Below are 26,493 nucleotides of genomic sequence, written 5' to 3' on the forward strand. Positions count from 1 at the left end.
TTAGGTATTATAAATATAATATGATTTTTTAGCTGTTAATTTTATTTTAGTCTTACCATTTTTCTTTCTCTTGTTACTTTTTATCTGATCTTCAGATTTTAATCTTAGCCTTCTTCTTGATTTTAACTTCTGGACTTCTGCATTTAGCACAGTTTTTAAAGATTTGAATATATTAGCAAACGCTTCATTCTTAACCTCCATCTATTTTCTAAGCGTTGGCTAATGGTGTGTTTTTGTAAAATATCTCTCTCAAGGTCATATGCAAACACAGAGCTCTCCTTTTGCTCGGGGAAATATATTTGGTGAGCCTCCAACTGAACTTCAGATTAAACAGCAAGAATTATACAAGAATTTTCTTCGTTTTCAGGTAAAATGCTTATTTGATCATAATTTCAAAATTTTGTAAGAATTTTAATAAAATAAACTTGCGAGGATTTTCTCCACAGGACAAATAACTAAATTCTAAAATACCATGCAGTTATCTAAGACATCTAATTTATATCAGATATAAGTAGTACTAAAATCATTTCAGTTATATCTGAACAAAGGAAATAAGGAGACATAGTAGGTGTCGTAGTTGACTTAAACTTTTCTAAATTTTATTAAATAATTTTATCAAAGAATGCTGAGTTATTTTCTTTTTCTTTTTGTGTCGGAATGTCACTCTTGTTGCCTAGGCTGGAGTGCAGAGACCTTCTCACGGCTATTACAGCCTCAACCTGCTGGACTCAGGTGGTCTTTCCACCTCAGCCTTGCATCACCACACCCGGCTAATTTTTTACTTTATTGTAGAGACAAGGTCTCGCCAAGTTTCCCAGGCTGGTCTCGAACCCCTAGGCTCAGGCAGTCCTCTTACCTTTGGCCTCCTAAAGTGCTGGGACTATAGGTATGAGCCACCATACCCAGCATAGATTGCTGAGATTTAAAATTGAAAGATTTACTAAAATATTTATCTGTTAGACATAGAATGAATCTGTCTAGGTATTTATAAGTTAGTAGAAAATCAATAGGTTTTTTCCAAATGATATGATATTTTTGACTAATTATTAGATTGTAAATAAATAAAAATTAGTTATAAAATAACTACATTTTGCTATTTTTTTTGCCCGATTTATATATATGTAAATAGCATTTTAAATAGTAGAAATGCCTAAATTATTCCCAAGAGAAGATACTTGGGCATCCAGTATTTGTTAAGCAGATGGACTTATTGAATGGCACTGTGTCTACCTTGCGCTTAATGGAGGAGTGTAGCCTGAGATGAATGAGATACTTGCTCATAAGGGATTCACTGTTTCTTCCCTCTTTATCTCCCTCACCTTCACACTCACACTTAAAACCCAGTGTTAGATGAATCCTGTGGCCTGGCTAATCTTCCTTTGATATGACTCTTCACATGCTCATCTTCTTTACTCAAAACCTAAAAGTAGCTTTTCTTTGCCTGCAGAGATTGTCTAGACTTTCTAGCCTGACATTTAAGGATACCAGTCTAACTCCTGCCTCTTAAACAGATTCCACTCCAACATGTCATCTCCTTTCTAAACCTAATTATTGCTGACTCCTAAATAAGCAGTGACATAACGGTTATAGTGTTTAAGGGTAGCATTAATGTTTAGGAATACAGAGAAAATGAATGGAAAGGCCTTTCTAAGGATCAACAGAAATAATAGATATTGAATGTGTGAGATTCCAAGGATATTTGTCCACTCAAGTCACATAGCAGCAGAATGAGTGTACAGAGGTCCCTGTTGAACTTGAAGGATCCTGTGGTATATTGTCCATGATGACAGCAGGTCAAAATTTGAGTAGTTCCTATTATACTTAGCAAGTCTTACCATGGTCTGATGTAGAATTCAGTGTCCTTACCCCCACCAAAATCTTATGATTGATGGCCTTTTATTGTTAAGATATGTTTACATATGGTATCTCATCAAATCTCAGAATTCTCTGAGGAAGTTATTATTGTCTTTATTTTATGACCGCAGCTAAATTATAGACCAACATGCTCGCCCATGGTGTCAGAGCTAGCAAATTGTGAGGCTGTGCCTAAACCCAAGTTTCCTGACTTCAAGTATCATATTTGTGGTGCCATAGTTACATTTATAGGGATTTCTAGGAACTTTTTCCTCTGGAAAAAACCATAGTAATGGGGGAAGCTCTCACTATTTTAGTTTCAAGTTTTAGTTCTCCCCTGCAAACCCTCAATGTGTCTTTGAATGGAATGCTCTCAAATGATAGTTTTCAAATTTTTCTTTTAGCAGCCTCTTAAAAATTTCTTTTCCCCCCAAAACAAAATCAAACAAATGTAAAATTTAACAAAATGTAGAGTAGCTCTATGGTCTTTATTATTATTATCAACAATATAATGTTAGGCAAGAAGTATCCAAAATGTAAGTATTAGAACAAATGTTATAAAATGTTCAAATCTGTACACAAAGATGGCACGAGAAGCTTTAGCTGGAAGTCTGCACAAACAAGTTATACAATTAGCTCAAGTTAATGTACCAGAAGTCTTCATGCTATTAAAATTTGGCAGATGACACTTGTGAGTGTTTGATGTTTTTAATTACAGCTTTAAAAGTAATTATCAAATTTAATAAAATATTTGCAAGACCTCTGCTGTCCTTTTGTATAATACAGTTTGAAAACCATGACCTGGAAGTTAGTTTCCCTTTATCTATTGAACTGCTGTCTAGCATTTCTGTTGGCATTAACTTTGGATCTCTTAAGTTTATGATCCATTAATGGCTTACAAACTAGTATTTTATTTTGATGGAGAAGTGACCCTGTGGGTGTGAGTTTTTTTTTTTTTTTTTTTTTTCCCTCCCTTCCACGGAATAAGAAGAATGGGGAGTCAAGTGTTGAATACAAAATTTTTGGATTATAAATGATGTTTTCTCTACATATGTTATATTTGAAGAAGTGATTGTGTGCACATTGTTTGCTAAAGTACTAAATATTAGGCCTGTGCATGTTTAATAGTGTTATAAGAAAGAAATATTGGAGAAAGCCCTGGTATATTAAATAATGGGACATGTGAGAAGATTAAAGTTCTTACACTTCAAAAATTAACAGCACCAGATAGAGCAACCTTGAAGCTAGAGGAAATGAAGACAAGAAAAACAAAAATATTATGAATAACTTTAATCCATACCTAAGGATAACTAAAATCTACGGATAATCTTAAACTGGAGTTATGACTATGTGGTACCCATGCCACCATTCCCTCCTGTCTTGTTTGTGGAGAATGTGAACTATCTCTTAGGGCTCTCTTCCCTTCACATCTTAGACTGTTCCTTAGAATATTTCTCCCAGAGTACTCAAAACTACAGGCTCCAGGTAGCATTCAAGAATAAATTTAATTATGCATTCTTGTGACCTAAATCTTCCTGCACCTAATAGTTTTAGTTTTTTTAGTAGATAGGAGAGAAGAAAGAGCATTTTGGGGAAGTGCTTCTTGCATAAAAAAATGAATGAATACTAAAATATTAATGTCACTGTTGTTTCAGAATACTTATCAAGTGCAAGAACTTTGAAATGTAATGGTAGCAGTCTTTAGAGAATAACATAACTATGAATTATTTACCGAGAAGTTATATATAGGAGGAATTTTTATGTTCTTTACAGACATTATTTCACTTCAATTCTTTGAGCACTCCTTTGATGATACATAGACATTAATAACTTTTTTTGTCAGGTAAGAAAACTGAGAACAAGCAAATTTCTTAAGGTCACACAGTCTAAGTATTTGGTAGAGCTGGAATTTAACTCATAACTTCAGTGTATCATATATTCTCCCTAAAAGAATATAAGAGACTGAAAAATTTAGGAACTTTCTTTTAGGAACTTGTAAAAAGAGAGTTCAAGTGGTATCTAACTTTCAATAGTGTTACAAAATAAATAACTAGATTTAATTCTTTAGATAGAGGAAAAGAAACAAAGAGAAGAAGCAGAGCGAGAGAGACTGAGAATTGCAGAAGAAAAAGAAGAAAGGCGGCTCGCAGAACAGAGGGCACGGATTCAGCAAGAGTACGAAGAGGAACAGGAAAAGAAAAGAGAGAAAGAGGAGGAGGTGCATTTTTTTCCTCTACTCTATTTTACTACTTAGCCTGAAGGTGAACTCTTTGATTTAAAAAGGTATTTGTTACTTATAAGTAGAATAGTCTTGGAGTACATTTAGAAAAAACAGTTCAAAATTAATTCATTGAATATATTTTATTAAGGTGAGATAGTAATTTAAGACATAAATGATTTTTTTAGTAAAAAAATAGTGATAGGCTAATAAGACGTTATAAAAGATGCCTAATATTGTACTGTTAAGCAGACAACTTCTTTGTGTTAAAGAATCATCTGTATCCTCAACTTTCTTTATGTGAGACAAATAAGGTAGCACATTTTAAAAAATGTACTATAGAATGTGTATATAGAGTGTATATTTTTCTGTTTACTCTAAAGCAAAGGCTAAAAAATGAAGAGCTTATTCGGTTAGCTGAAGAAAGACGAAAGGAAGCAGAGAGAAAGAAGAAAGAAGAAGAAGAAAAACATAACCTGCAACTTCAGCACTACTATGAAAGAGAAAATATGATTGGGGAAGAAACAAAGGTAAGTTTCAGACAAAAATGGCAATCAAGCCCATAGTTTAACTTACTTTCACTGTGAGAGTTGTGGAGTTAGAAAAAGGGAGAAATAGGAGGAGGTGCTTTCGTTTCTGTTCTGTCTTACTGCTTTGTCTGGGTGCAATGTATTGAACTTCCTACATGAGATGCGGTCACTGTGCTTTGTTGTTATTTTCTGCCCATTGACTGTCGAGATGTGGCAGGATTCTTTACACAGAGACGAGACAGCGAGGCTTCTTTGCCAGGAAGCAACGTTTATTTGTGCCAGCACTGGCCCTGCAGATTCACATCCACGGACTGAGCCCTGAATGCAGCCGGGTGTTAGGACGTTGCCTTATATTACATTTTAGCCCCTTTGTCTCTTTTATAAGGCAACTTGCATTTTTGGTTGGGTGTTTTATGGCACAGGGTTGTAACTGGGTTACTCATGTTCACTTAGACATTGAGTACACCACGTCACTTTCTTTTTCACACATTTTTTTTTCTATTCTGGGAAGGCCCTTATCTCTTTGTGCTTCATTCCCCCCTTTGATGCTCAGGCCCTTTTAGGGCTGAAGAGCATTATCTTGGTTTAAGGGCTGGTATTTTCATAACATCATTACATGTGCTGCCATTTTTCTTTTGATCGTGGCCTTAACGAGGTTAGAGGCAGACCTTATGACTAAAGGGGCCAGACAGGGCAGAATTAGACACATTCCCCAAATTATATTATATATGAGGGTTTTAAATTTTCCAAAAGTTGAGAACCATCCCCTAAACAATTTCCAGAGGTCCCAGCCTTTCCAGGTCTGGACTGGGACATGAGTAATTTTTTAAATCTGGTCAGTGATTTTTTTTTTTTAAACCTTTCCCACATCATCTATTTATAAGCAACAGTTGCTTAGGTTAAATTTTTCACAAACTCTTCCTTCAGAAGCAAGCAAGTAATCTAAGGCTAGGCAATTTTGATAAATAGCATTGCACATCTTGGTTTGCTGCTTGGCTAGTATGTTAAGGGCTTTTATAGTTTCATTAGTTATAATTTTAGCAACTGCCTGTAATCAAATTATGCAGTTTAGCATGTAAATGGGGATCCAATAGTCCCAAGATCCATTTTCTGCTCAGCCAGCCCATAATATTGGATAATACGTTCAGGGGGCCACTTATCATTTTTCCAGTTGCCAATTTGTAAGACATGCCGTTTTCTTTGGGTGTCCCAATTCTTGTATGCTTGGACTTTCAAGTGTTCCCCTCTGGCAAGTGGAACAGGAAGAAGGAGGATCGGATAGACCCTCACACACAAAATTTCGACCAGATGGGGGAAGTACAGCATTGTTCTTCTAGCATGACATATATTCCCTCTTTTTCCACTAGCATCATGTCTAAGGCCATACCGTATTTTTATGTCATTTTACTAGTAGCATTTAGTTGATCAACAATTTTTTAATATTAGTATGGTTAATAAATCTTTGATTAATATATATATAATTGATTTAGTTTATATTCTTACTTATAGTTACCCACCAAAAGAGAGATTTAAATCCTGCAGCTATTTGATTTCAAGCTTTGAATGTATTAGCATTTAGATATATATTAGAGTTAAATGAGCTGGGTGCTGGTGGTTCAGGTAATGATTGTTTGACTTTTTTAGTAGTCATTAGTGAATTTTGAAATGCCAGGGTGAATGGAATAGCCAATTAAACCAAAGCACAGGTTTCCATTTATTTGAGTGGCAACAGGGCTTGAATTGTGCTATCTCCACAGTACCACTAAACATCTGCTTGAGGTGTTAAAGTTCGAGTAGTTGCCCTCAGTTGACCCAGAGACATCAAGGACATGGGTACAGGTTTGCAGATGCCCCACAGGAGTGGTGAAACCATCCCCTCATCTGGAGAGACAAGAGAAGTGATTCGCCTTATCTATGGAGAAGGAAGGCTATACCTTCGGATCTGACATCTGTACAGGCGGATCAGGGAGAGACTGTAGCAAGTCTCGGACCCCCATTCATCCTTATCTTGATTTAGAGCCAACAGACTACTTATTCCTTTGGGGTCTGTGTTCCAGTTAATAGAGAATGGGACCATTTGACCCTGTGGCCAACCCATGGCACAAGCATAACAATCATTTTTGTTAAGACTTGTTATTGTATATTTTATCCATTCAACCCAGGCATTTGTGTTCCCATATCCTGTTTCAATCTCTGAAGTTTAAGTCTGTTACTTCCATAATCATTATCTTGCCAGGATTATTCTTGGTGTTAGTTTGATTCAATTTTCAGAGCTGTAAAAGGTTTGGATTAGGGATTGGGATGGTATTGATGGACAGTGAAGATGCTGGAGGCATTGCAATTAATCTTATCCAAAATTTACCTAGAGGGTCCTGTCCAAATATGGCTGCTCCTAACCTAGATTTCCGAGGTATCACAGGATCTCTGTTTATGAGTTGAGGTTGGGTTATTGTTAATAACAAACGGGGTACATTATAAATGTTGACTACTAGGAGGAGTAGCCCCTCTTATAAGTTGAATTTTATTTTTGAGGCTTTTTCCCCTCTTTTTTACTGGAGCTGTCCATTCTTTAAATTGAGTGGTTCAAAAGACACTAGACCAGTCCCGGCAAGGGTTATTTGGGGCGAGTAAATTATGCTGTTCTTAAAGGGCCAGCCCTTCCATATTTTGTTTTGATACATTTTAGACCATCTTCAGCAGTGGTATCAGGACAAAGGTATTTGTCAACCATAGATAACTTTCTTTGGTCATGAAGACTTCCGCATGACAGGACAGAATAGGCATCAAATTTGATAGTTAATGGGGAGTTTTGCTTTTGTTTATTACTGTGTTTAGAATTAGTAATACCTTTAAGGTATTCAAAGGTTTCATGGTTGCTCAGGATTGAAAAGACCCTTGCAAATACGTTTAACAATAAAAGGAATAAACATGCATATGATAAGAAATGCAATTGGCAGTGCTATGAGAAAAGGTACAGAGGAATACATTAGATTTTCTTGAATTTTAGTTTCAGTGGTTCAATTTGAGAGACTTCCCATTTAATGGGAGTGTTCTCTGGTACCGTAACTTTCTTTAGCGATATTTGACATGGATATGATGCGTTCACCCTTTTTCAGCAGTCCATATGGCCGACTCAGTTGTCAGAAGCACTTGATAGGGTCCTTCCCAGCTTGGTTAGAGCTTACTTTCCTTCTAGGACTTGATCAGCATCCAGTCTCTGGGTTGGAACTGGTGAACTGTAAACTCAAGAGGAGGGAGTCCTTTCAATCTAAGAGAGGATAAGGTAAAGGAAATAGCCAAAACATATTCTTTTAAAAATTGGTGTCTAAGGAAGGGAGGGCTAGGACAGGAGCGGTAATTAAGACTTGCTTTAAGTTTTGTTTTTTTAATATTTGGTAATTTTTCCTCAGTTCACTTAAGAAGGCTTGGGTCCTTTTTTAATAGTTTAGAATATAAGCCTTTAGTTTTAGTTGCATAAGATTTAATCCACAATTTACAATATCTTATTAAGCCCCCAAACTTTTCAAGTTCCCTTAGGATTAAAATTTCTTGTCCTATTCTCCTTAGGGTTGCTTCTTTCTCTAGCTTGCCTTCTCTGGGCTTTGGAGCCCATCCATGGGGGCCTCCCATTCCTTTGTTTCTGGACCACCTTTTTGACAGTGCTTATCATAATTTGAGCTTTCTGCCTCTGCTTTTTAAAATCTGGTCTAAGCCGGGCTCGGTGGCTCAGCCTGTAATCCCATGCCTTGGGAGGCTGAGGTGAGTGAATTGCCTGAGCCCATGGGTTCGAGACCCGCCTGGGCAACTTGGTGAGACCTCATCTCTACAATAAATAAAAAAAAATTAGCCGGACATGGTAGTGCGCGCCTGTAGTTCCAGCTACTTGGAAGGCTGAGGCGGAAGGACCGCTGGAGCCCAGCAGGTCGAGGCTGTGGTGGCCGGGAGCGGCCACTGCACTCCAGCCTGGGTGACAGAGTGAGACTCCAACTCAAAAAAAATAAATAAATAAATTAAATAAAATAAAATCTGGTCTAATAAAACACTTTTGGTGCTTTCCTTGAAAACTTTTTAATGGACTTTTCTTTCCATCCCTCTAACTTTTGTAACTTTTTAGCAATGTTGGGCCAGCTTCTAGTGACAAAGTTTACTTTTAACGATTCTTGTCCTACAAGGTTTTCTGGATCTAACCCAGAATATTTTTTTTTTAAACTGGTCCTTGAATCGTTGTTAAAAAAAAAAAAAAAAAAGCTGGAGGAGTTTTTTCCCTTTTTTTGAATTTTAAAAGCCTTATAAACATTTTGAGACCTTGGGGTAGATTTTCGAATGTCCTTAATCATTGGTTCCCTCAAGTCTTGCATTCTTACCCTGTTTCCTGGGTTATTATTGTCCCATCTAGGGTCAGTATTTGGATATTTCTCTTCAGCAGGCTGGTACACTTGGGGCTGGGGGATGATTTTGTTCCCAGATGAACATAACTGCTTGCCTAATTATTTCTCTTTTCCCCCCAGTAAACAAAATATTCATAATTGACATTAGTTTTACCCAAGTATATATGTTAGGCTTAAGGAATTAATTAACTCGATCAGCCAATCCTATTAGGTCCTCCAGGAGTGGTTTCATTTCTTTTTAAAAATGTCTTCGGTGCTGGTGAATGAAGCATTTATAAAACCAATTTCTCCTTGTCCAATGGGACTTCCCTTAAGTGGAATAGTTTTGACTTCTTTGCCTGAGTCTTCAGGAGGAAAGGGAAAGCTTTTAATATTTTTCTGACATTGTTTCAATTCCCTTTTCAAGTTAGGATAAATATGTTGGGAGTTTGGGGTTTTGACTCCAGAATTCCTGATAGACCTTTGTTCCTGCCCATTCTCCCTCCTTATGCTCCTGGTATTCTTGAGGATTATAAGGCGGGGAAATACAGGAAAGTGGATCCCAAGGCTTTTCCCTTTCCTCCAGGGGCTCAGATTCTTCTATTTTTTTTCTTTCCTTTCCACATTTCCCGTTTTAAGGGGAAACATAGGAAGGGCCTGCAGTAGCCAGCAAAGGGCATAGTCTTTTTCCTCAGATGAAACAGAGGATTTATTATTTACATAAATTATTAAAGTTTGGCAAAGCCAATCTTTATTAGAACCAAACTCTGGCCAAAAGATCAAGAGCTGACTTAGGGTGTTTTTTTTTTTTTTCCAGATAAAACAACAAAATTCCATCATTCTCTTTTTTCCCTTCTTCTTAGTTCTGGAATCATTTTCCTAACCTTCCAACATTTGTCCCAGAGGATTATCTTGGGAGAATTTTAAGGGAGTCTTTCTGACCTCCCTTCCTAGGCCTAGACTGTTTATTACCCAATCTTGGTTACTGGGTTCGTTTGTGCAATTCTGGAGTTTTCCAAAAGGGTGCTCAATCTCCTGTAATGGAGATTTCTTGCAGACCTTAAGACTCTGGGCCCTCCCTGAAAGGCTTAACACTCCTTACTGGAGGCTTTTTGCAGATTTCAGGATTTCTCTTGACTCTATTTTTGCTTTGTCACTAGGTAGCATCTCATTCACACAATGTCTCCAACCTACTACCCAGTGCCTTAGAGGCATAGTTTCATTCCCCTGTGGGACTACTCGGGCAACTTTGGGAGGTGATCAGGCTCCCCTTCTGCCTCTTAGGGGCAGGCTTTACCAAATCGAACCCAGGTTCTTACCAGTCTGATGGGCAGTATCCCCTTGGCTGATTCCTGGGCCTCACCAGGTTCTTTTATGCTCCTGGGTCCTTGCCCCAGCCCACCGGGAAGGCTAGTCCCCTACAGATCAATTGGTCCCCTATAGATCAAAAGGTCGCCTCTTCTGGTGTCCTGGGAGGGTTGCACCCTGGTGACAAGGGAGGTGAAAACACCATCTCTGCCTCCCAATTTCCCAGCCAACATATCAGAGATGTGGCAGAGTTCTTTATAGAGAGAGACGAGACACCGAGGCTTCTTTGCCAGGAAGCAGCATTTATTTGTGCTGGCAGTGGCCCAACGGATTCACATCTAAAGACTGAACCCTGAATGCAGCGGGGCATTGCCTTATATTATATTTTAGCCCCTCTGTCTCCCTTATATGGCAACCTGCATTTTTAATTGGGTATTTTATGGCACAGGGTTGTAACGGGGTTACTCATGCGCACTTGGACATTGACTATGCCATGTCACTTTCTTTTTCACATATTTTTTTTCTATTCTGGGAAGGCCCTTATCTCTTTGTTTTAGAAGGGCCCCTTCCTCAATCAATTCATTTATCTTAGCCATTTTTAATCTGTTCCCATGGTCTAGGGCAGTGCCACCCAAGAGTATGATCTATGGACCAGCACCCTGTGAACTGTCTGTTAATTGTTCATGACAAGGTTAGATATAGAAATTAAGAGTGTTTAGAAACTGTTATAGCAACTTGTCAAAGTAATTTCATGTTTGTTCAGTCTACTAATAAAAATATTGGGGTTCTTTGTTCAAGGGCTGTGGATTATTATTAAGCTGATTAATATTGTTATCCCCCCACGACCACAGTTGATTATATTAAATATATGTTGGGCCTGTATTTTATATGCCTTTAAAACTTTTTTCACTTATCTAGTAAGTCATTCTTACTCTATTTTATTAATTATCCATGCTAGATTGAAAATTTAAAAAGAAACTGGTGGTTCTCCACAGAAAGGTTTTGAGGTTTGGATCTCTGAGATTGAGGATTGATATTTAGGGTTAGTACATGAATCAAGTTTATAAGGCAGAGATTTTCCCTTTAGAAGGCTAATTGGCTATAAGAGGACCCAGTTTACACCCCTGCTTATATCTCACAGTTACATTTGAAATTGTGTATGCTGAAGTATCATTGAGGGCTTGTTAGAAATGCAAGTTTCTGGGTTCTCACCTGTAAGGTATTTAATTTGCCAAGTCTAAGGGAGATCCAGGATTCTATATTTTACAAGCATCATTAGGGGTTCAGATACAGTTGGCCTTGAGACCACACTTTGAAAACACTGTTTAGCCCTGTTAACAAGTGGGCAAAATACATGAATAGATACTTCTCAAAAGAAGACAAACGGACAGCCAACAGACATATGAAAAAGTGTTCAACCTCACTGATCATCAGGGAGATGCAAATCAAAACCACATTGAAGTACCACCTAATCCCAGTAAGAATGGCTGTAGTTAATAAAACAAACAACAACAGATGCTGGCAAGGATGCAGAGAAAAGGGAACACTTCTACACTGCTGGTCGGAATGCAAACTAGTTCAGCCTTGATGGAAAACAGTGTGGCGATTTCTAAAAGAACTAGAAATTGACCTTCCATATTACCCAGCAATCCTGCTACTGGGAATATACTGGGAGGAAGTCAAATCATTTTACAAAAAAGATACCTGCACACTCATGTTTATTCCAGCACTAGTCATAATAGCAAAAGCATGGAACCAACTGTGCTGCCTATTGAAACTGGACTGGATAAAAAAACGTGACACATATACATGGTAGAATATTATATAGCCATAAAGGACAAACATATGAACTGTGCAGCACCTTGGATGGACTTAGAGTCTATAATACTCAGTGACTGTCACAGAAACAAAGAACTGAGTACCACATGTTCTCACTCATAAGCTGACCCTGAACATTTACTATAATAATAAAGGGATTAGCAGTAGCAGGATACTGCCAGGGTGGGGTTGGAGGGGGCACATAACATCGATAAAGATACCTGATCTCAAACCAGGCAAAATGGGGACCAAAGGGAAGCCCAAACTTTACCTGTGTGGTGTCTACTTGGATACCTAATCCTGAATTGAACCCCACATCTTTAAAATAAAATATATAATAAAAAAGAAAAGAAAAACCCTGTTTATCTTCTATGTTTAGCCGAATTTGATGTAAAATAATTGTTTTCAGAAATTTATACTTGTATAAATATTACTTCTAAGCAGGATACATAAAAAGTTTCCTTTTAACCAGTGAACCCTTCTGGTGTGTTTATGATGTGGTCTGGTATCCTGTTCAGTGTGTAAACTGCTTCATGTAACATGAGACATTTCTGATTGGCTCTAATATGCTCTTTGATTTCTAATCCCAGGTTTTATGGTGATAGAGATGATAAGTATTTAGAATTAGAATTTTCTGAGAGATTGTTTAAAAGAGAATTTATCACTAAGATCTGTATTTTTGGTTTGTGTTCTTTATTTTGGCTGTTCAAGGAATGTTATGCAGTAGTCTTCATTCTTAGGATAAAAGTTTGATATACTTGTTCAGCCTTTTAAAGTTTATTGTTCAAATGTAATTTAGCATTAATTTTTAAACTAGTAAAGTTTATTTTATTTTATTTATTATTTTTTTAAAGCAAGACTTATTGAGAGGACAGAAAAGCTCCCACAATGGGAAGGGTCCCAAAGAGGTTGCCCAAGTTTATTTTTTAAAGGGGTTTTAGGTCCACAATAAAACTAAGTAGAAAGCACAGATAATTACTATTATAAAATTAATCACTTAAGAATGAGAATTGTTAGTTTCCCATCATTGTGTTTCTGTGAATTTCTTATGTTTAAAAATGCAATTTCTTAGGAATATATAATTTTAGGACTGTAAAAGTTCAAATAGGAGATTTAAACTTTTTCTTTATAATTTTAGGACTGTAAAAGTACAGTTTAAATAGGAGATACCATAAAGTTTTAAATCAGCTTTATTTTATTTTATGCATTTTTCCTTCAATTCTGAAATTAACATTACTGTCCTTTTTCTTTTCATGATGTATGCTTGAATATATATATATATATATATAGTCTTGTCTATCTTTTAGTTTTTACCTTTGTGCTACCGTATTTTATTTTCTCTTTAGCTTGTATATTTATATAGTTTGTTGAGTTTTTTAATCCTAATCTAAGAGTTAGACTCTTTTTTGTTTTGTTGTTGTTTCTGAGTGGAAGTCTCACTCTGTCCCCCAGGCTAGAGTGCAGTGGCATGTTCATGGCCACTGCAGCCTCAGCCTGCTGGGCTCAGGCAATCCTTCTGCCTCACCCTTCCAAGTAGCTGGAACAACAGGTGTGCACCACCATGCCCAGCTAATTTTTTGATTTATTGTAGAGACGAGGTCTTACCATGTTGCCCAGTCTGGTCTTGAATCTGTGGGCTCAGACAATCCTCTCGCCTCTGCCTCCCAAAATGCTGAGATTTCAGACATGAGCCACCGCGCCTAGCCTAGAGTTAATATTCTTTTAAGTAAGGGTATCTAAATCCACTTATGTTTATCATAACCAATATATTTGTATTAATGAATTTCCATTTTTTTTTGTTTGTTTTTGCTCCTTTGATAGTTATTTTTGTTTTCTTGTTAGGCTGTGGTTTATTTGCTTCATCCTTTGCAGTGCTTTAGAAGGTTTATAATCATTTTTATAATTTTGATTGTAGTCACCTAGAGGTTTTAAAAGAACTTCTCTCTCATATATATTTTTAGTTTTTATTAATGTTATCAGTGATATTTTTTACTATGCAAAATGAAGAATTTAATATCCATGCATATATTTTGGTCTGGGTTGATTTTTTTTTTTAACCCAGATAATTATTATTATATTTTGTTGGGAGTTTTTATATCTTCAGTGTTTGATATTAATGCGAAGTTGGGTACTGTTAGGTTTAATACACTATAAACTAACCTCACCATAATCTGGAAAAATCCCTCATCTGTGATATTATTAGTGACAGGGAAATCAAAATTTTAAAGGTTGATTTATATTGTTTTCTAGAAAAGAGATTTTTAAAAATTTTGTATTATTCTATTTCCATGTTATTATTAAGATGATTTTTTACTTTGGCTATGTCTTTTCTTTTTTATTGCTTTCCTATTATTTGGCATGTTGTTGCTTTATTTGAGTTTGTTAATTAAAAAAAAAAATCCTAATGAGACTCATATTCTTTTAATAGGGCTATCTAAATCTATTTATGTCTAGAATAACTGATATATTTGATTTCATGTAATTGAATTTCTGACTTTCTTATAAAAAATATTTTATTAAATAAAAGCGATAACATTCTGAACTTCTTAGATAGATTTATTAAGTATTGGGGTGTGTGTGTGTGTAAGTAGGTGTGTATATATATATATATATTTTTTTTTTTTTTTAATTTTTCAGCATTTGAGACAACCTTCTCCTGTAGTTCCTGCTCTTCAGAACAAAATTGCAAGCAAACTCCAAAGACCTCCTTCAGTTGACAGCATCATAAGTTCCATTTTTCATGTATGTACTTTTTGTTTTGATTTGTTAATCTTAGCTCAGTTATTTTAGATTGGGGAACTGAGTGAGATTTTTTTTAATCATCAGATTTGGATAGGTTAAATTTATTGAAATCTGAAATACAGGTAATGTCTACATTGATTTGCCTGTTGCTTCAGTTGTAACTGATAGTACTTTGTACCCTAAAGTTGAATTCTTTTGACAAACAAAATGTAGCAAATGATTCTTGTCCAGGCCCTTCAAGAAAGTTTTTTCTTTGAAAATATATCTTCTAGCTAGCTGTAGTTATGCTCGTGAAGTCTCTTACACTTTAGACTGAGCTATAAGTAACAGGGAAAATGTTCCAGAAGGATTGATCCTTGAGTCGATGCTTGAAGAAGAAGTAGGAATTTACCACCAAGAGAAGCTGAGTGAGGGACTTTCTGCATGTGCAGCATCACAGAAAGCAGTGTAAGTGCATGGCACACATTGAGAATCTGCCATGGTTTGTTCTGGCCTAATGATGCCCGTGCACTAAAGCAGCAGCGGAGGTGCAAGTACACACATGTGGGTGTTGTCTGGAGGACTGAGGGCTTCAGCCTTATTCCACAGGCTGATATTTCAAACACGCTAACTAGCAGAATGGACAAAGAAATGTTAGAAGAACATCTTCCTGAATCCCGCCCTCTGAGACTCTGATTCAGTAGGTCTGGGGTCGAGAATGCATGGGAATTCTTCGTAATGTTTTAAGTAGGGGAATGACACAGCTGCCTTTGTTCTGCATAGTGTTTTCTCAGATAATGATGTGGGAGGTGGGGCAAGACTATAAATACGGAGATAAGATGCTTTCAACGTGTCTGCAAGATGTGAGACTTTGAGGACCTAAACAAAAGCAGTGACACCAGGAACTGAGAAGGTGTGCGCGCTTCATGATACATTTATGAGACATAATGGTGGTATTTATTGACTTTGTGGTAGATAGGAGTCTACAGTAACTTTGAAGTTCCTGGTGAGGGTTTTCTTGAGTAGGAGGTTGAAAAAGAATTATGGCTGAAGAAAGAGTTCTGGACTGGATTTGTAGTTTTAGATGCCATAGAAACATTAGTGCTTGTTAAATTTGTTAGATTGTCTAGGATGAGTGTCTAGAGGGAGAAGTAGACAGGGCTGAGGATGAAACACTGAAGAATTACCAACATTTGAGAAACAGGGAAAGGAATGGAGACAGAGGATGAGAGAGAACAGCAACAATATAAGATGAAACTAGTTAAGTAAAATAAGCTTAAAATGCGCATTGAATGTGTCACTTGTAGGTCACTTTATGACTCTGGTGAGGGCAGTGTTGCCGGAGTGATGGAGTGTAGAAACGTTATCTGTGTGTTGGGGAGTGAATGGGAATAGGAAGTAGACCCCAGAAGTTCTGCATTTACTGTTGTTTAAAGAAGCTCGGTGGTGAAGGAAAGGAGAGATCGGACAGAAGGTAGTGAGTGATTAAGGGTAAGAGTTTTTTTTTTTTTTTAAACAAAGGGAGAGGTTTTCATGCATAGGCTGAGAACAAGATAGAGAAAAGAGAATAATCTGAGGAGATGGGAGTCACTTATCAAATACAGAGTACAGACAAAGGGCTTCTCTTTGGCTAGAGACAAGGACCCTTCTTCCATTGTGATAAGAAAAAGTAGATATATATGTGAGTACGTTTTTTAGGTAGTACAGTGTGGAGTTGGTTTCCTTTACATTAGGTACTTCAAAAAATTACTGTCTTCAAGTTTTTGAGTAGGGAAGACATACTGAACATATCTTTATCATTACTGTTAAACAGGAAAGTTCCATGTCCAGGGCACAGTCGCCCCCGGTACCTGCCAGGAAAAATCAACTCCGTGCAGAAGGTAGAGTTAACTACTTAAGCCTATAATTGAGAGCATTTCTTTTTTTAACTTTTTACTTTGAAGTAATTATAGTCTCACAGAAAGTTGCAAAAATCATATCGAGAGGTGCTGTGTACCCTTCCTCTGGCTTCCTCCAGTGGTAGTATCTTAGGTAGTACAATATTACAGTCAGGAAGTTGATATTGGCATGCTTTACAGAACATCAGACTTTACCAATTTTTACCTACTCTTATGTGTGTGTTTCTGTGCATTTTTATCATGTACAATTTGTGTAACCGCCATTGCAGTCAAGATGCAAAACTCTTCCATCACCACAAAGGAACTCCTTTGCGCCATCCCGTAATAGTTGCTCGCCCCCAAGAAAGTCTCTCAGCTTTTGAAATTCCTATATCATAAAAAATGTCTTTGTGGGTCTTAATGATGTTCATAATCTGTATATATATGTGTATATATAAAACGTCGTCTCATAAAAATGACTTTCTGAGCACTTTAGGTTATGTTTTAGTGTTTGATCTTTTGCTCTTATACCTGTCTTGTTTATTACTTATCATTGGGAATTTGCAGAGGAGAAAAAAAATGTGATAATGGAATTATCAGAAATGAGAAAACAACTTCGTAGTGAAGAGAGGCGTCTACAAGGGCGGTTGCTGCACATGGACAGTGATGGTGAAATTCATCTAAGGCAAGTTTAGAATTGCATTTTTTGTTTTTCTTGAGTCATTTTATCTTGTGTCATCTATCTAGTAATTCTGTGGTTTTAGAACAGGATTAATTCGTCGTACTTATAGTCTCTTTACTTTTCTTAGTCTTCTGTGAAATCAGTTGTAGAAATTTAATCAAGGGGAATAATGTTGCAGGAATAGAACATTCCAGGTTGGAATAATTACAGACAACTGCATTTTAGAACTTTTTTTTACGTTTTCCATCAATAATGTAATGCTTTCTGAAATACTTTTTTTCAGTGAAATCAAGTGATTTTGCTAACATTTTGAACATTTTTACCAGCAGGACTCAATTTTCTAAAGCAGTGTTCTCCAAGCTTCATTTTGCAATGCTTTAGTAGATTGTCAAATCAACATAGTGGGTAACTACCATCCTTTCTTTTTTTTAAAAATAAACTTTCTATTTTGGGATAATTTTTATTATAAAAAAATTGTAAACATAATACAGAGTTTCTGTACATTTTTCACCTAGTTTTCCTATTGTTAGCATCTTTTATTACCAGGGTACTTTTGTCACAACTATGAGGCTGACATTGCAACATCAGTATTAACTAAATTCCAAACTTTTTGGGTTTCTCTTTTGTCACTAATGTTCTCTTTCTGTTCCAGGATTGATTACAAGCTACCAATTTGCATTTAGTTGTCATGTCTCCCTGGGTGTGGGGCAGTTTTTCAGTCTTTCCTTGCTTTTCATAACTGAAAATCCAGAGAAATATTGACCAGATGTCCTGTAGACTCCCCCTGCCCCTAGTCTGAATTGTCTTATGTTTTCTGAAGATTAGACTAGGGTTAAGGGTTTTGGGATTCTCACATTACATCACATCATATCAAGGGTATATGACATCCATGTAATATACCTGGTGATGTGAACCTTGACTTTGTAGTTAAAGTAGTCTGCCATGGGTATCTCCATGGGAAAGTTAACTGTTCTTCGGTTACAAATCACTACTTTAGGACTACCTGGCAGGAGTGAGGAGGGGGTGGGATTAAGCTTCATCTCCTGGAGTAGAAATTCCCTTCATATATTTTTTAGAATTCTTTCATAAGAAAAGTTTGTCTCTTTTCTTCTATTTACTCAGTCACTTATTTATATCACTATTGTCTCATGTATATTTATTTTATACTTTTTGCTTATAATCCTATGCTACATTATTTATTTTGTTCCTCAAACTTTTCCAGCTTTGGCCATTGGGACACCTTCAAGTTGGCTCCTGTGTTACTTTGACATGCCTTTTGCTTTTTGAACACTTTCTTACTTTCTGGTACTGTAGATATAAGAAGCCCCAGGATTATCTTGTATTTCTTCTACCCAGCCCTAAAATCAGTCATTTCTACAAGCTTCTTCTAGAATGATATTTAGAAACCAAGCTCTGGGAACTGGGTGTGCTTGTTGCTGTGTGTCATTACTTCTAGGCCCATGTGGTGAACAGAGCTGGATAATATATGTGTATATACAAAGTTATAAATATAAACATATCCATAATTGTTCTCTCCAACTATTTGTGTATAAAGTTAATAGTGATGTTTCTGACTCTAACCTAGTTTGTGGTAGGATTTCATTGTATCACGTTAACCTGCCTCATTATGCTTTGCTTAGATTGTTTGCATTCTCCAGGCATACTCTGACAGGTAAACAAGGTGAGGAGATTTAGACGACTAGATAATGAAATGTTAATCCAAGGTGGTAATTTTCAGTGAATAATTCTCCCCTAGTAGGTCGATTACTTCTGGATATTTGAAAACTAGTGTATTTTTTTCTATATTTACTTCTGTGATATAATAAATGCCTTAGCTGTTGCAGCTTCCCATCTTCCTAACATGCATATTTAATTCAGTTTAGTGGATTGTTGATATTTTATTAATTTTTATTATTTTAATTAATAAGTTGAAGACTATGCTCTCTTTTGGTAAACCGATGATTAAAAAAGAAAGCAGGCAGCCTCTCAGTTTTCTTACCTGAAAATTATACATGGTAATTTATACCACAAGAGAGTCCAGGAAGAATAAATAAATGTATGTATTTGAAAGTTCTTTGTTACTCTGAGTTCTAACTTGTTAGATAGCATATGTTAGAATTGCCATCATTTAGCAAAGTGGCTAAATACATTTACTTTGACATAATTGTTTGTTTATTTATTTTTTAAACTTTTTTATTTTAAATACTTATTTTTTATTTTAAAATTGTAGGGTACAGTTAAGGGTTAGGTATACAAATATGCATTGTGCAAGTACCCTTGTTGATGAGGTGTACCCCCCATCCCCAGACAGATATTGACATAATTGTTAATATATATCATGATTATAGGGACATCTCAGAGTTTGTTCTTGTCTTTTTTTTTTTTTGAGTTAGGGTCTCACTCTGGTGCACAGACTGGAGTACAGTGGCATGATCATGGCTCACCAAAGCCTTCATCTTCTGGGTTCAGGTGATCCTCCTGCCTTATCCTCCCAAGTAGCCAGGACTATGGGCACGTGCCCCCATGTCTGGCTAATTTTTTGTAAAAATGAGGTCTCACTATGTTGCCCAGGCTGGTCTTAACACCTGGGCTCAAGCTGTCCTCCCACCTTGGCCTCCAAAAGTGCTTGGATTACAGATTTGGATTATTACAGGTTTGAATTATGAACCACCATGCCTGGATGTTCTTTATTCCAATTTCATAAATATTTTTACCAAAAAAATCTCTTATTCATTAATTTACCACATTAGCAAACTCCTCTTATGTGCTAGGCACAAAGCAAATGTGATGTATACAGAGATCTAATAACTGATTTCCCCATTTATCAGTCTATTTAACTTAGCATTAGTGGAAACTAGATAGGAGTTCAATTTATTGGTCTTTTTGAAATAATTTTTTCATAGAGTTCTTATAGGTGATTATTAGAGGTCTGTGTCACCCTTGAAAGGGTCCTTTGATGGCCCCAGTGAATCCTTCCTCCCAAAAAGGAAACTCCATGAGAACAGGGGCATTGCCCGTAAGGATCTTAGCTATTCCTGTCTAGGTGCTTAGGGGAGATTCAATGATAAAAAATGAAGGAAGGAGTCTGACCAAGCCTTATATGACTATAACTTAGTGCTGTATTTTTAGAAATAGAGGAGACCTACTTTGTGCTGAAGGAAGCAGTAGTAGTTATTTGGTTTATTTTATTTTTAGGACTAGAAATACCATGCCTTATCCCTGTTTTCTCTTATTGTCACTTCTCCAAAGCTCTAGCAGAACACTCCCTTATAAGCTAAGCTATTTACCTAATAGTTTCCTAGGTGCCATAGGAATAGAGTATTACTTAACTAATTAGCTATCAAGTTCTTGAAAGTCCATTGTAAAATTAGTATTGGGTCTACTGGACAAGGCTCGTGATACTGAACAGCATGTTAATACATATTTCTCTGTATAACTTCTATTTTAGGCTGAGGGGAAGGTAATATATATTGATTACCTAATGCATGTCAGGTATTATACTGGGTACTTTACAGTATAGAATTTTTCTTAATTCACAAGAAGACTATCAGGGATGGACATCTGCACTGTACAGGTGTTGAAATCAGGGTCAAACTGCTAATAAATAACAGAGCTAGTTTTGAACCTCCATTTCTCTGACCTCAAAGACTGTGATCTTTGTGCCCCATGATCATTTTAAAGTAAAGCTGAATTATTCTACTCTTGTAATAGGTGCTTTGCATTTGAGCATTTTGAAACATTACTATGACCTTATAAGTGCCCTGTATTTTGGGATAAGGGATTGAAATATCAGAGCTACTCAAATAATTTTTTTATACTCTAATGAAAGAGACCAAATTTTATAAATGTGAACTCAGATTTTCTTTCCATAACAGATATTTATTATGATTTGTCATTTATGTGTAGTAAAAGAGAACGGAATCCCATGGATATTTTTGACATGGCTAGACATCGGTTGCAAGCTCCTGTCAGAAGACAATCACCTAAGGTCCTAGATGCTACCACTTTTCAGAATATTCATGATTTTAATGAACTGAAAGATAGAGGTGAGTAAATTTTAAAGGTACAGCAAGGGTGTTCTACCCATGTTTATGTATCTTTAAAGAACTTGGTACCCTTTTTCTAAAGTAAAATTTTATTTATGACATACATTTTAAGTTACAATGAAGAAAACTTCTGTATTCTCTAGTTCCTCAGTTTACCAATCTGGTAGATGAAGCTTTAGTTTGTCTAAATATATATTTTTAAGAGCATATAGCTGTTAAAACCTTGTAGTGGATGACATCAGCTGGATTAGAGTGAAGAATGAAAGTTGGCGTTTCATGGAGGATGGGCAGAAGAAGATGAGGAAGACTGAAGAGAAGCCAGAGTGACTGGAGGAAAGTGAGGGAATGTGGGATCCTGAAAGCTTAAGGCAGAGACTGAGCATATAAAGGAGAAGGGATTGTGTAAGATGAATGCTGGAAAGTATCTGTTGGATTAGAGGTCGTTGGGGACCCCAACTAGATCTTTTTAAGGGGATTGATGTGATCAGAAGCCACTTAACTTTGGATTGAGGATTGAGTAGGAGACAAGAGGTTGGTGACAGTAGGACCTGTAAGATTGCCCTTGGAATGAGCTTGGCTGGGGAAGGGCTTGTTAGCATGCCAGTGTGAGGAGCTATTGCAGGAGGAAGAGATTCAGGCTATAGGAGAAGGAAGGAGTGATTGTTGAAGGGAGCAAGACCCCTGGGTAGGCAAGAAGAAATACAGGGGATTTGCTGCAAGAAATATATATTACTTGCAAAAAGAAGAAAAGCTTCAATTCCAGTTTATCTGGCGTAGGTCGTATTATGATCATGCATCCCACAATCTGCCTCCTGTACCCGAACACCTGTTTATTATAGCACATTTTCAACATATAGAACCATAGAAAGGGAAAACTCACTTTAATTGAACCACCTGTATATGAGCATCATTATCATTGTGGATGTTTTCTAATCTTTCTAAGCATAAATAAAACAAGAAAAGATATTTATTTAATTTTATCTCTTGTTTTTTTACTTAGATTTACATGTGCCATCAATTACATATACCACACTTATTTTTTATGCTATCAGTGATTGGTTACTTACTATCTGCCAGCCATTGTATTAAGCCAGTGGATTGCATAGTTTGGTCTAGGGACCTGTAAAGTCAAAACTGTTTTTATTATAAACTAGTCCATTCTTTTCTCTTTCATTCTCATTATTGCATGTGAATACAGGTTTTCCAGAGGCTACATCACATGTGATGACTTCATCTCTCTGAAGCTAAAAGGATGTGTACTTGTGTTTTAAAAATTTCTTAGTTTTAATTTCTAATATGGCAAATATGTGTGTGTATGTGATACATAATAAAACTCTTGGGGTCCTTAATTTTTAAGAGTGTAAAGTGGTCTTGGGAGCAGAAAGATTTAAACCATAGAACTGAACCATTAGTTTCCCTGTGTTATTACATCTAGTTCTCTTTCAAACTATGACTTGGTTGTTGGTATTATTTTTTGTTTTGCTTTGTTTTTTGGTTTTTTTGGTTTTGTTTTTTTGAGTTGGAGTCTCACTATGTCACCCAGACTGGAGTGCAGTGGCCGTTCCCGGCCACCGCAGCCTCGACCTGCTGGGCTTCGGCGATCCTTTCGCCTCAGCCTTCTAAGTAGCTGGAACTACAGGCACGCGCTACCACGCCTGGCTCATTTTTTGATTTATGGTAGAGATGAGGTCTCGCCTGCCCAGGCAGGTCTCGAACCCGCGGGCTCAGACAATCCACTCACCTCAGCCTCCCAAAGGTGAGGGATTATAGGCTGAGCCACCGAGCCCGGCTTAGTATTGTTTTTAATGAGTCTAGAAGCAGTGAAGCCAGGGTCTAATCCAAGTTTCGGTGTCCATAGCCTCTTCTATCAACTTCACGCTTAACCATTTTCAACATTTTGCTCTTTTGATAATTTCTGATCATAAAGCTTTATAGGAATCTTTTTAGGATCATAGAGCTTTATATGTATTTATAATTTTTTTTTATATTCCAGCAGTGTAATTAGTGGGTCAAAGTGGATAATGTTTTCAAGGCTTTATATATATATGAACTATATTTTGAATTTCAAGATTTAAAAATTAATATTTAATATTTTTTATTCTGGTCAATTGATATTCAGGAAATTATGACAGAGGTGAATTCTTAGATCATCATTTCCTCCAGTAATGACATTCCTCCTAAAGTTCCAGCAAGTTTGCATTTATCTTATTTTCTACATGATATTTGCAAGGACTAGAATATTAATTGGCCAGTAACATTATTTTTTCATTTTTCAGGTATATTTTAGGGATCAGCTGTGATTAATTTTTCACGGCTGCCTAAGTCATAGCCATGTGACTAGCCATTTGCATATACCTGTATGTAGTTGCCCTGCTGTGGGTTCTGAGTAGCATCTTGAGGGTCTGGGGACAGTAGGGATGAAGAATGCATTGTCCACAGCTACTGCTTGTTCTGGGGTCTTCTTTACATTGATATGCTGGTGAAAAGGCATTTATTAAAGAATATTAATTTCCTCTTCTGTAGTTTGTTTGCTTGTTTTTTTTTTTGAGCTGGCATCTCACTTCGTTGCCCAGGCTGGAGTGCAGTGGCATGCTCACGGCCACCCCAGCATCGACCTGCTGGGCTTAGGCGATCCTTCTGCCTCAGCCTTCCAAGCAGCCAGAACTACAGGCATGCACCACCACACCTAGCTAATTTTTTTGTTGTTGTTGTTATTTATTGTAGAGATGAGGTCTTGCCAAGTTGCCCAGGCTGTTCTTGAACACGTGGGCTTAGGCAATCCTCTCGCCTCGACCTCCCAAAGTACTGGGATTACAGGCTTGAGCCACTACACCCATCCTGTAGTTTTATTTTAATGTCCTTTGACTTTGGTGATGTTTTACTATTTGTATTGTTACTTGATTTTGAAATTAGGTTACTGTATGTTACTTATGGTGAAGTTTTATACAATCTCATATGAAAACAACATTCAACTTAGTTATGTGTTTTTTTGTACCAGATTCAGAAACACGAGTTGATCTGAAATTTATGTACCCGGATCCTCCAAGAGATCATCACACCTTAGAAATTCAACAGCAAGCCCTGCTAAGAGAGCAGCAGAAGAGGCTGAATAGAATAAAAATGCAGGAAGGTGCTGAGGGTAAGGAATAATCATTACTATTTCAAAAAGTATCAGTGGGGTGTTCTTCTGTGGGCTTTCTTTCTACCTTTCTATTGATTTCCATCCCAGGTCCCCTCCCCTGGCAGCTCCTTGCTCACATGTCCCTTTTTGGCCATTAATCCCAGAAAAGAACAAGTTGGAGAGAGGGCTCTGATTGACTGGACTAGAGTGGCATATTCACGGGTGAGACAGGCCTAGCCATTCACTGTAGCCAGGGGGATTGAATTCTTGGACTAGGCCAGGTGACATCTGAACTAGGAACTAGGGATCAAAGGAAGGCATGCTGGGCAAACACAGTGCCCTGTCTGGCATTTTTCTACTGTATTGTGGGAGTATCTTTAAATTTTGATAAGACATAAGCTCTCTAAAGCATCAAATTGGGCTATGGGTATGTTTTTGTATATATAATCAGCCAATTGACAGACACTTACTGAGTGGCTACTAGGAACACACGTACTGACCCATATCCATGGGATATGGTGATGAATGAAATAGGCTCCTTGGTGAACTCAACTAGATCTTTTTAAGGGAACTGGAGCTTACGCTCTGTTGGAGAAGATAGATGGTAAATAAGTTTAACTGTGATGATTATTGCAAAGGAGAAATCAAGGATCCCATGGGAGTGTGTAACTGGAGTTGAGGTGGGCAGGCACCTAGAGGCAGAGTGGGGCAAGTTGTCTCAAAGAGCATTGCCGGGCCCTGTTGATACCCAGGTGTACTGCCTGGCTTTCACACCTGTATTTCATCAGCTTTGCCAGCCTTCAGGCCTTTGAAGGGCGACCATGGAAAATGAGTCTTAAAAATACAACAATCAGGTAATAAGTATATAGGGGGGTTTCTCCTACTTGTCATTTTAAGGAAAATTTAAGACCCCACCTTGGCAGGCTGGTCTGGCTTGCAGAGTCTGCAGAAGCTTTTTGACTTCATGAGACAGCGTCACAGGATGCCATACTTTAGGCCAAATCAAGGGTCACGACTTGGATAAACATTTGTATAGGAAATGTCTTCCCTCCGTCTGGTATAAAATGTTTCATAAAACAGCCTCACAGATCACCCTGTGAAAGCAGAATAGGCCAAATTCTATAATAAGTAGTAGTCACAGCATCTAGAGAGAAGAGGACAAGTACTCCTTCAACCTTTGCACCCATTCATGGCATTTTTCTTCAAAGTCTCAAATGATGATCAGTTCTTCTGGGATCTTGGTAACTTAGGCTGATTAGCCCCAAAGTAGTCCCTAGGTAGGTACAAGTGCATTTTGGCACTGAGGGTATCTATCCTCCACAGAAGCTATCCCCCAACTTCCAGCAGACACTATGATGACATAATTCATAAGAATTTGGTCTGACTATAATAAACAGTCACAGACATGGCTATACAATGTCTTGAGATGGAATACAAGCTATCCTTGGCAGCCTATTTATTCCCAAAGCCAATATATGAAAGGGCAAAAGCAGTATTCAAAGGAACACATAGGAAAGCTGGTCAAATTGGAGAGGTTTGGGGATACCTGATCCAAAATCTTTGCCTATGGAAGTGGGTGCCTGCAGTTGAGCTTGTTTCAGTTCCTTGTGAGGGAGCCCTCTGTTTAATTCCATGTAGCAACTTCTACAGATTGTAGAAACATGACAGAAGATGAATACTGCATTCATCATTTTCTTTTTCTATAGGCATTAGTTTTAAGTTTGCAATGATTTTACTTCTATATTCATTAATGTGAATCGGAGACTTTTATACAACTAGAATGGATGCAGGGTTATATTTATTAATAAGCAAGTCATAGCTTAAAAATATTCTGAATGTGGTAGTTGAAAAGTATTTTTTAGCAGAGAGCTAGTTGTAAGAGATATTCCAAAATACAATTTTATATATTAAACATTTCGAACCTTTTAACTTGCTTTTGTTCTCCATCCAC

General features: G+C 37.0%; 1 protein-coding gene across 1 annotated transcript in view; it reads left to right on the forward strand.

Moving 5' to 3' along the window:
- Positions 1 to 26,493, forward strand: part of CSPP1 (centrosome and spindle pole associated protein 1) — a 133,531-nt gene that overhangs the window by 92,465 nt on the left and 14,573 nt on the right. The window contains exons 17-24 of the mRNA XM_008074323.2: positions 255 to 367; positions 3,923 to 4,072; positions 4,456 to 4,602; positions 14,733 to 14,837; positions 16,630 to 16,696; positions 17,261 to 17,378; positions 21,282 to 21,421; positions 24,420 to 24,560. Coding sequence (XP_008072514.2) covers positions 255 to 367; positions 3,923 to 4,072; positions 4,456 to 4,602; positions 14,733 to 14,837; positions 16,630 to 16,696; positions 17,261 to 17,378; positions 21,282 to 21,421; positions 24,420 to 24,560 — 981 coding nt within the window. The remainder of the gene's footprint in view (positions 1 to 254; positions 368 to 3,922; positions 4,073 to 4,455; positions 4,603 to 14,732; positions 14,838 to 16,629; positions 16,697 to 17,260; positions 17,379 to 21,281; positions 21,422 to 24,419; positions 24,561 to 26,493) is intronic.

This window comes from Carlito syrichta, unplaced genomic scaffold (genome assembly GCF_000164805.1).
Source record: "Carlito syrichta isolate Samal-C Ts95f unplaced genomic scaffold, Tarsius_syrichta-2.0.1 Scaffold316389, whole genome shotgun sequence".
Taxonomy (NCBI): Eukaryota; Metazoa; Chordata; class Mammalia; order Primates; family Tarsiidae; genus Carlito; species Carlito syrichta.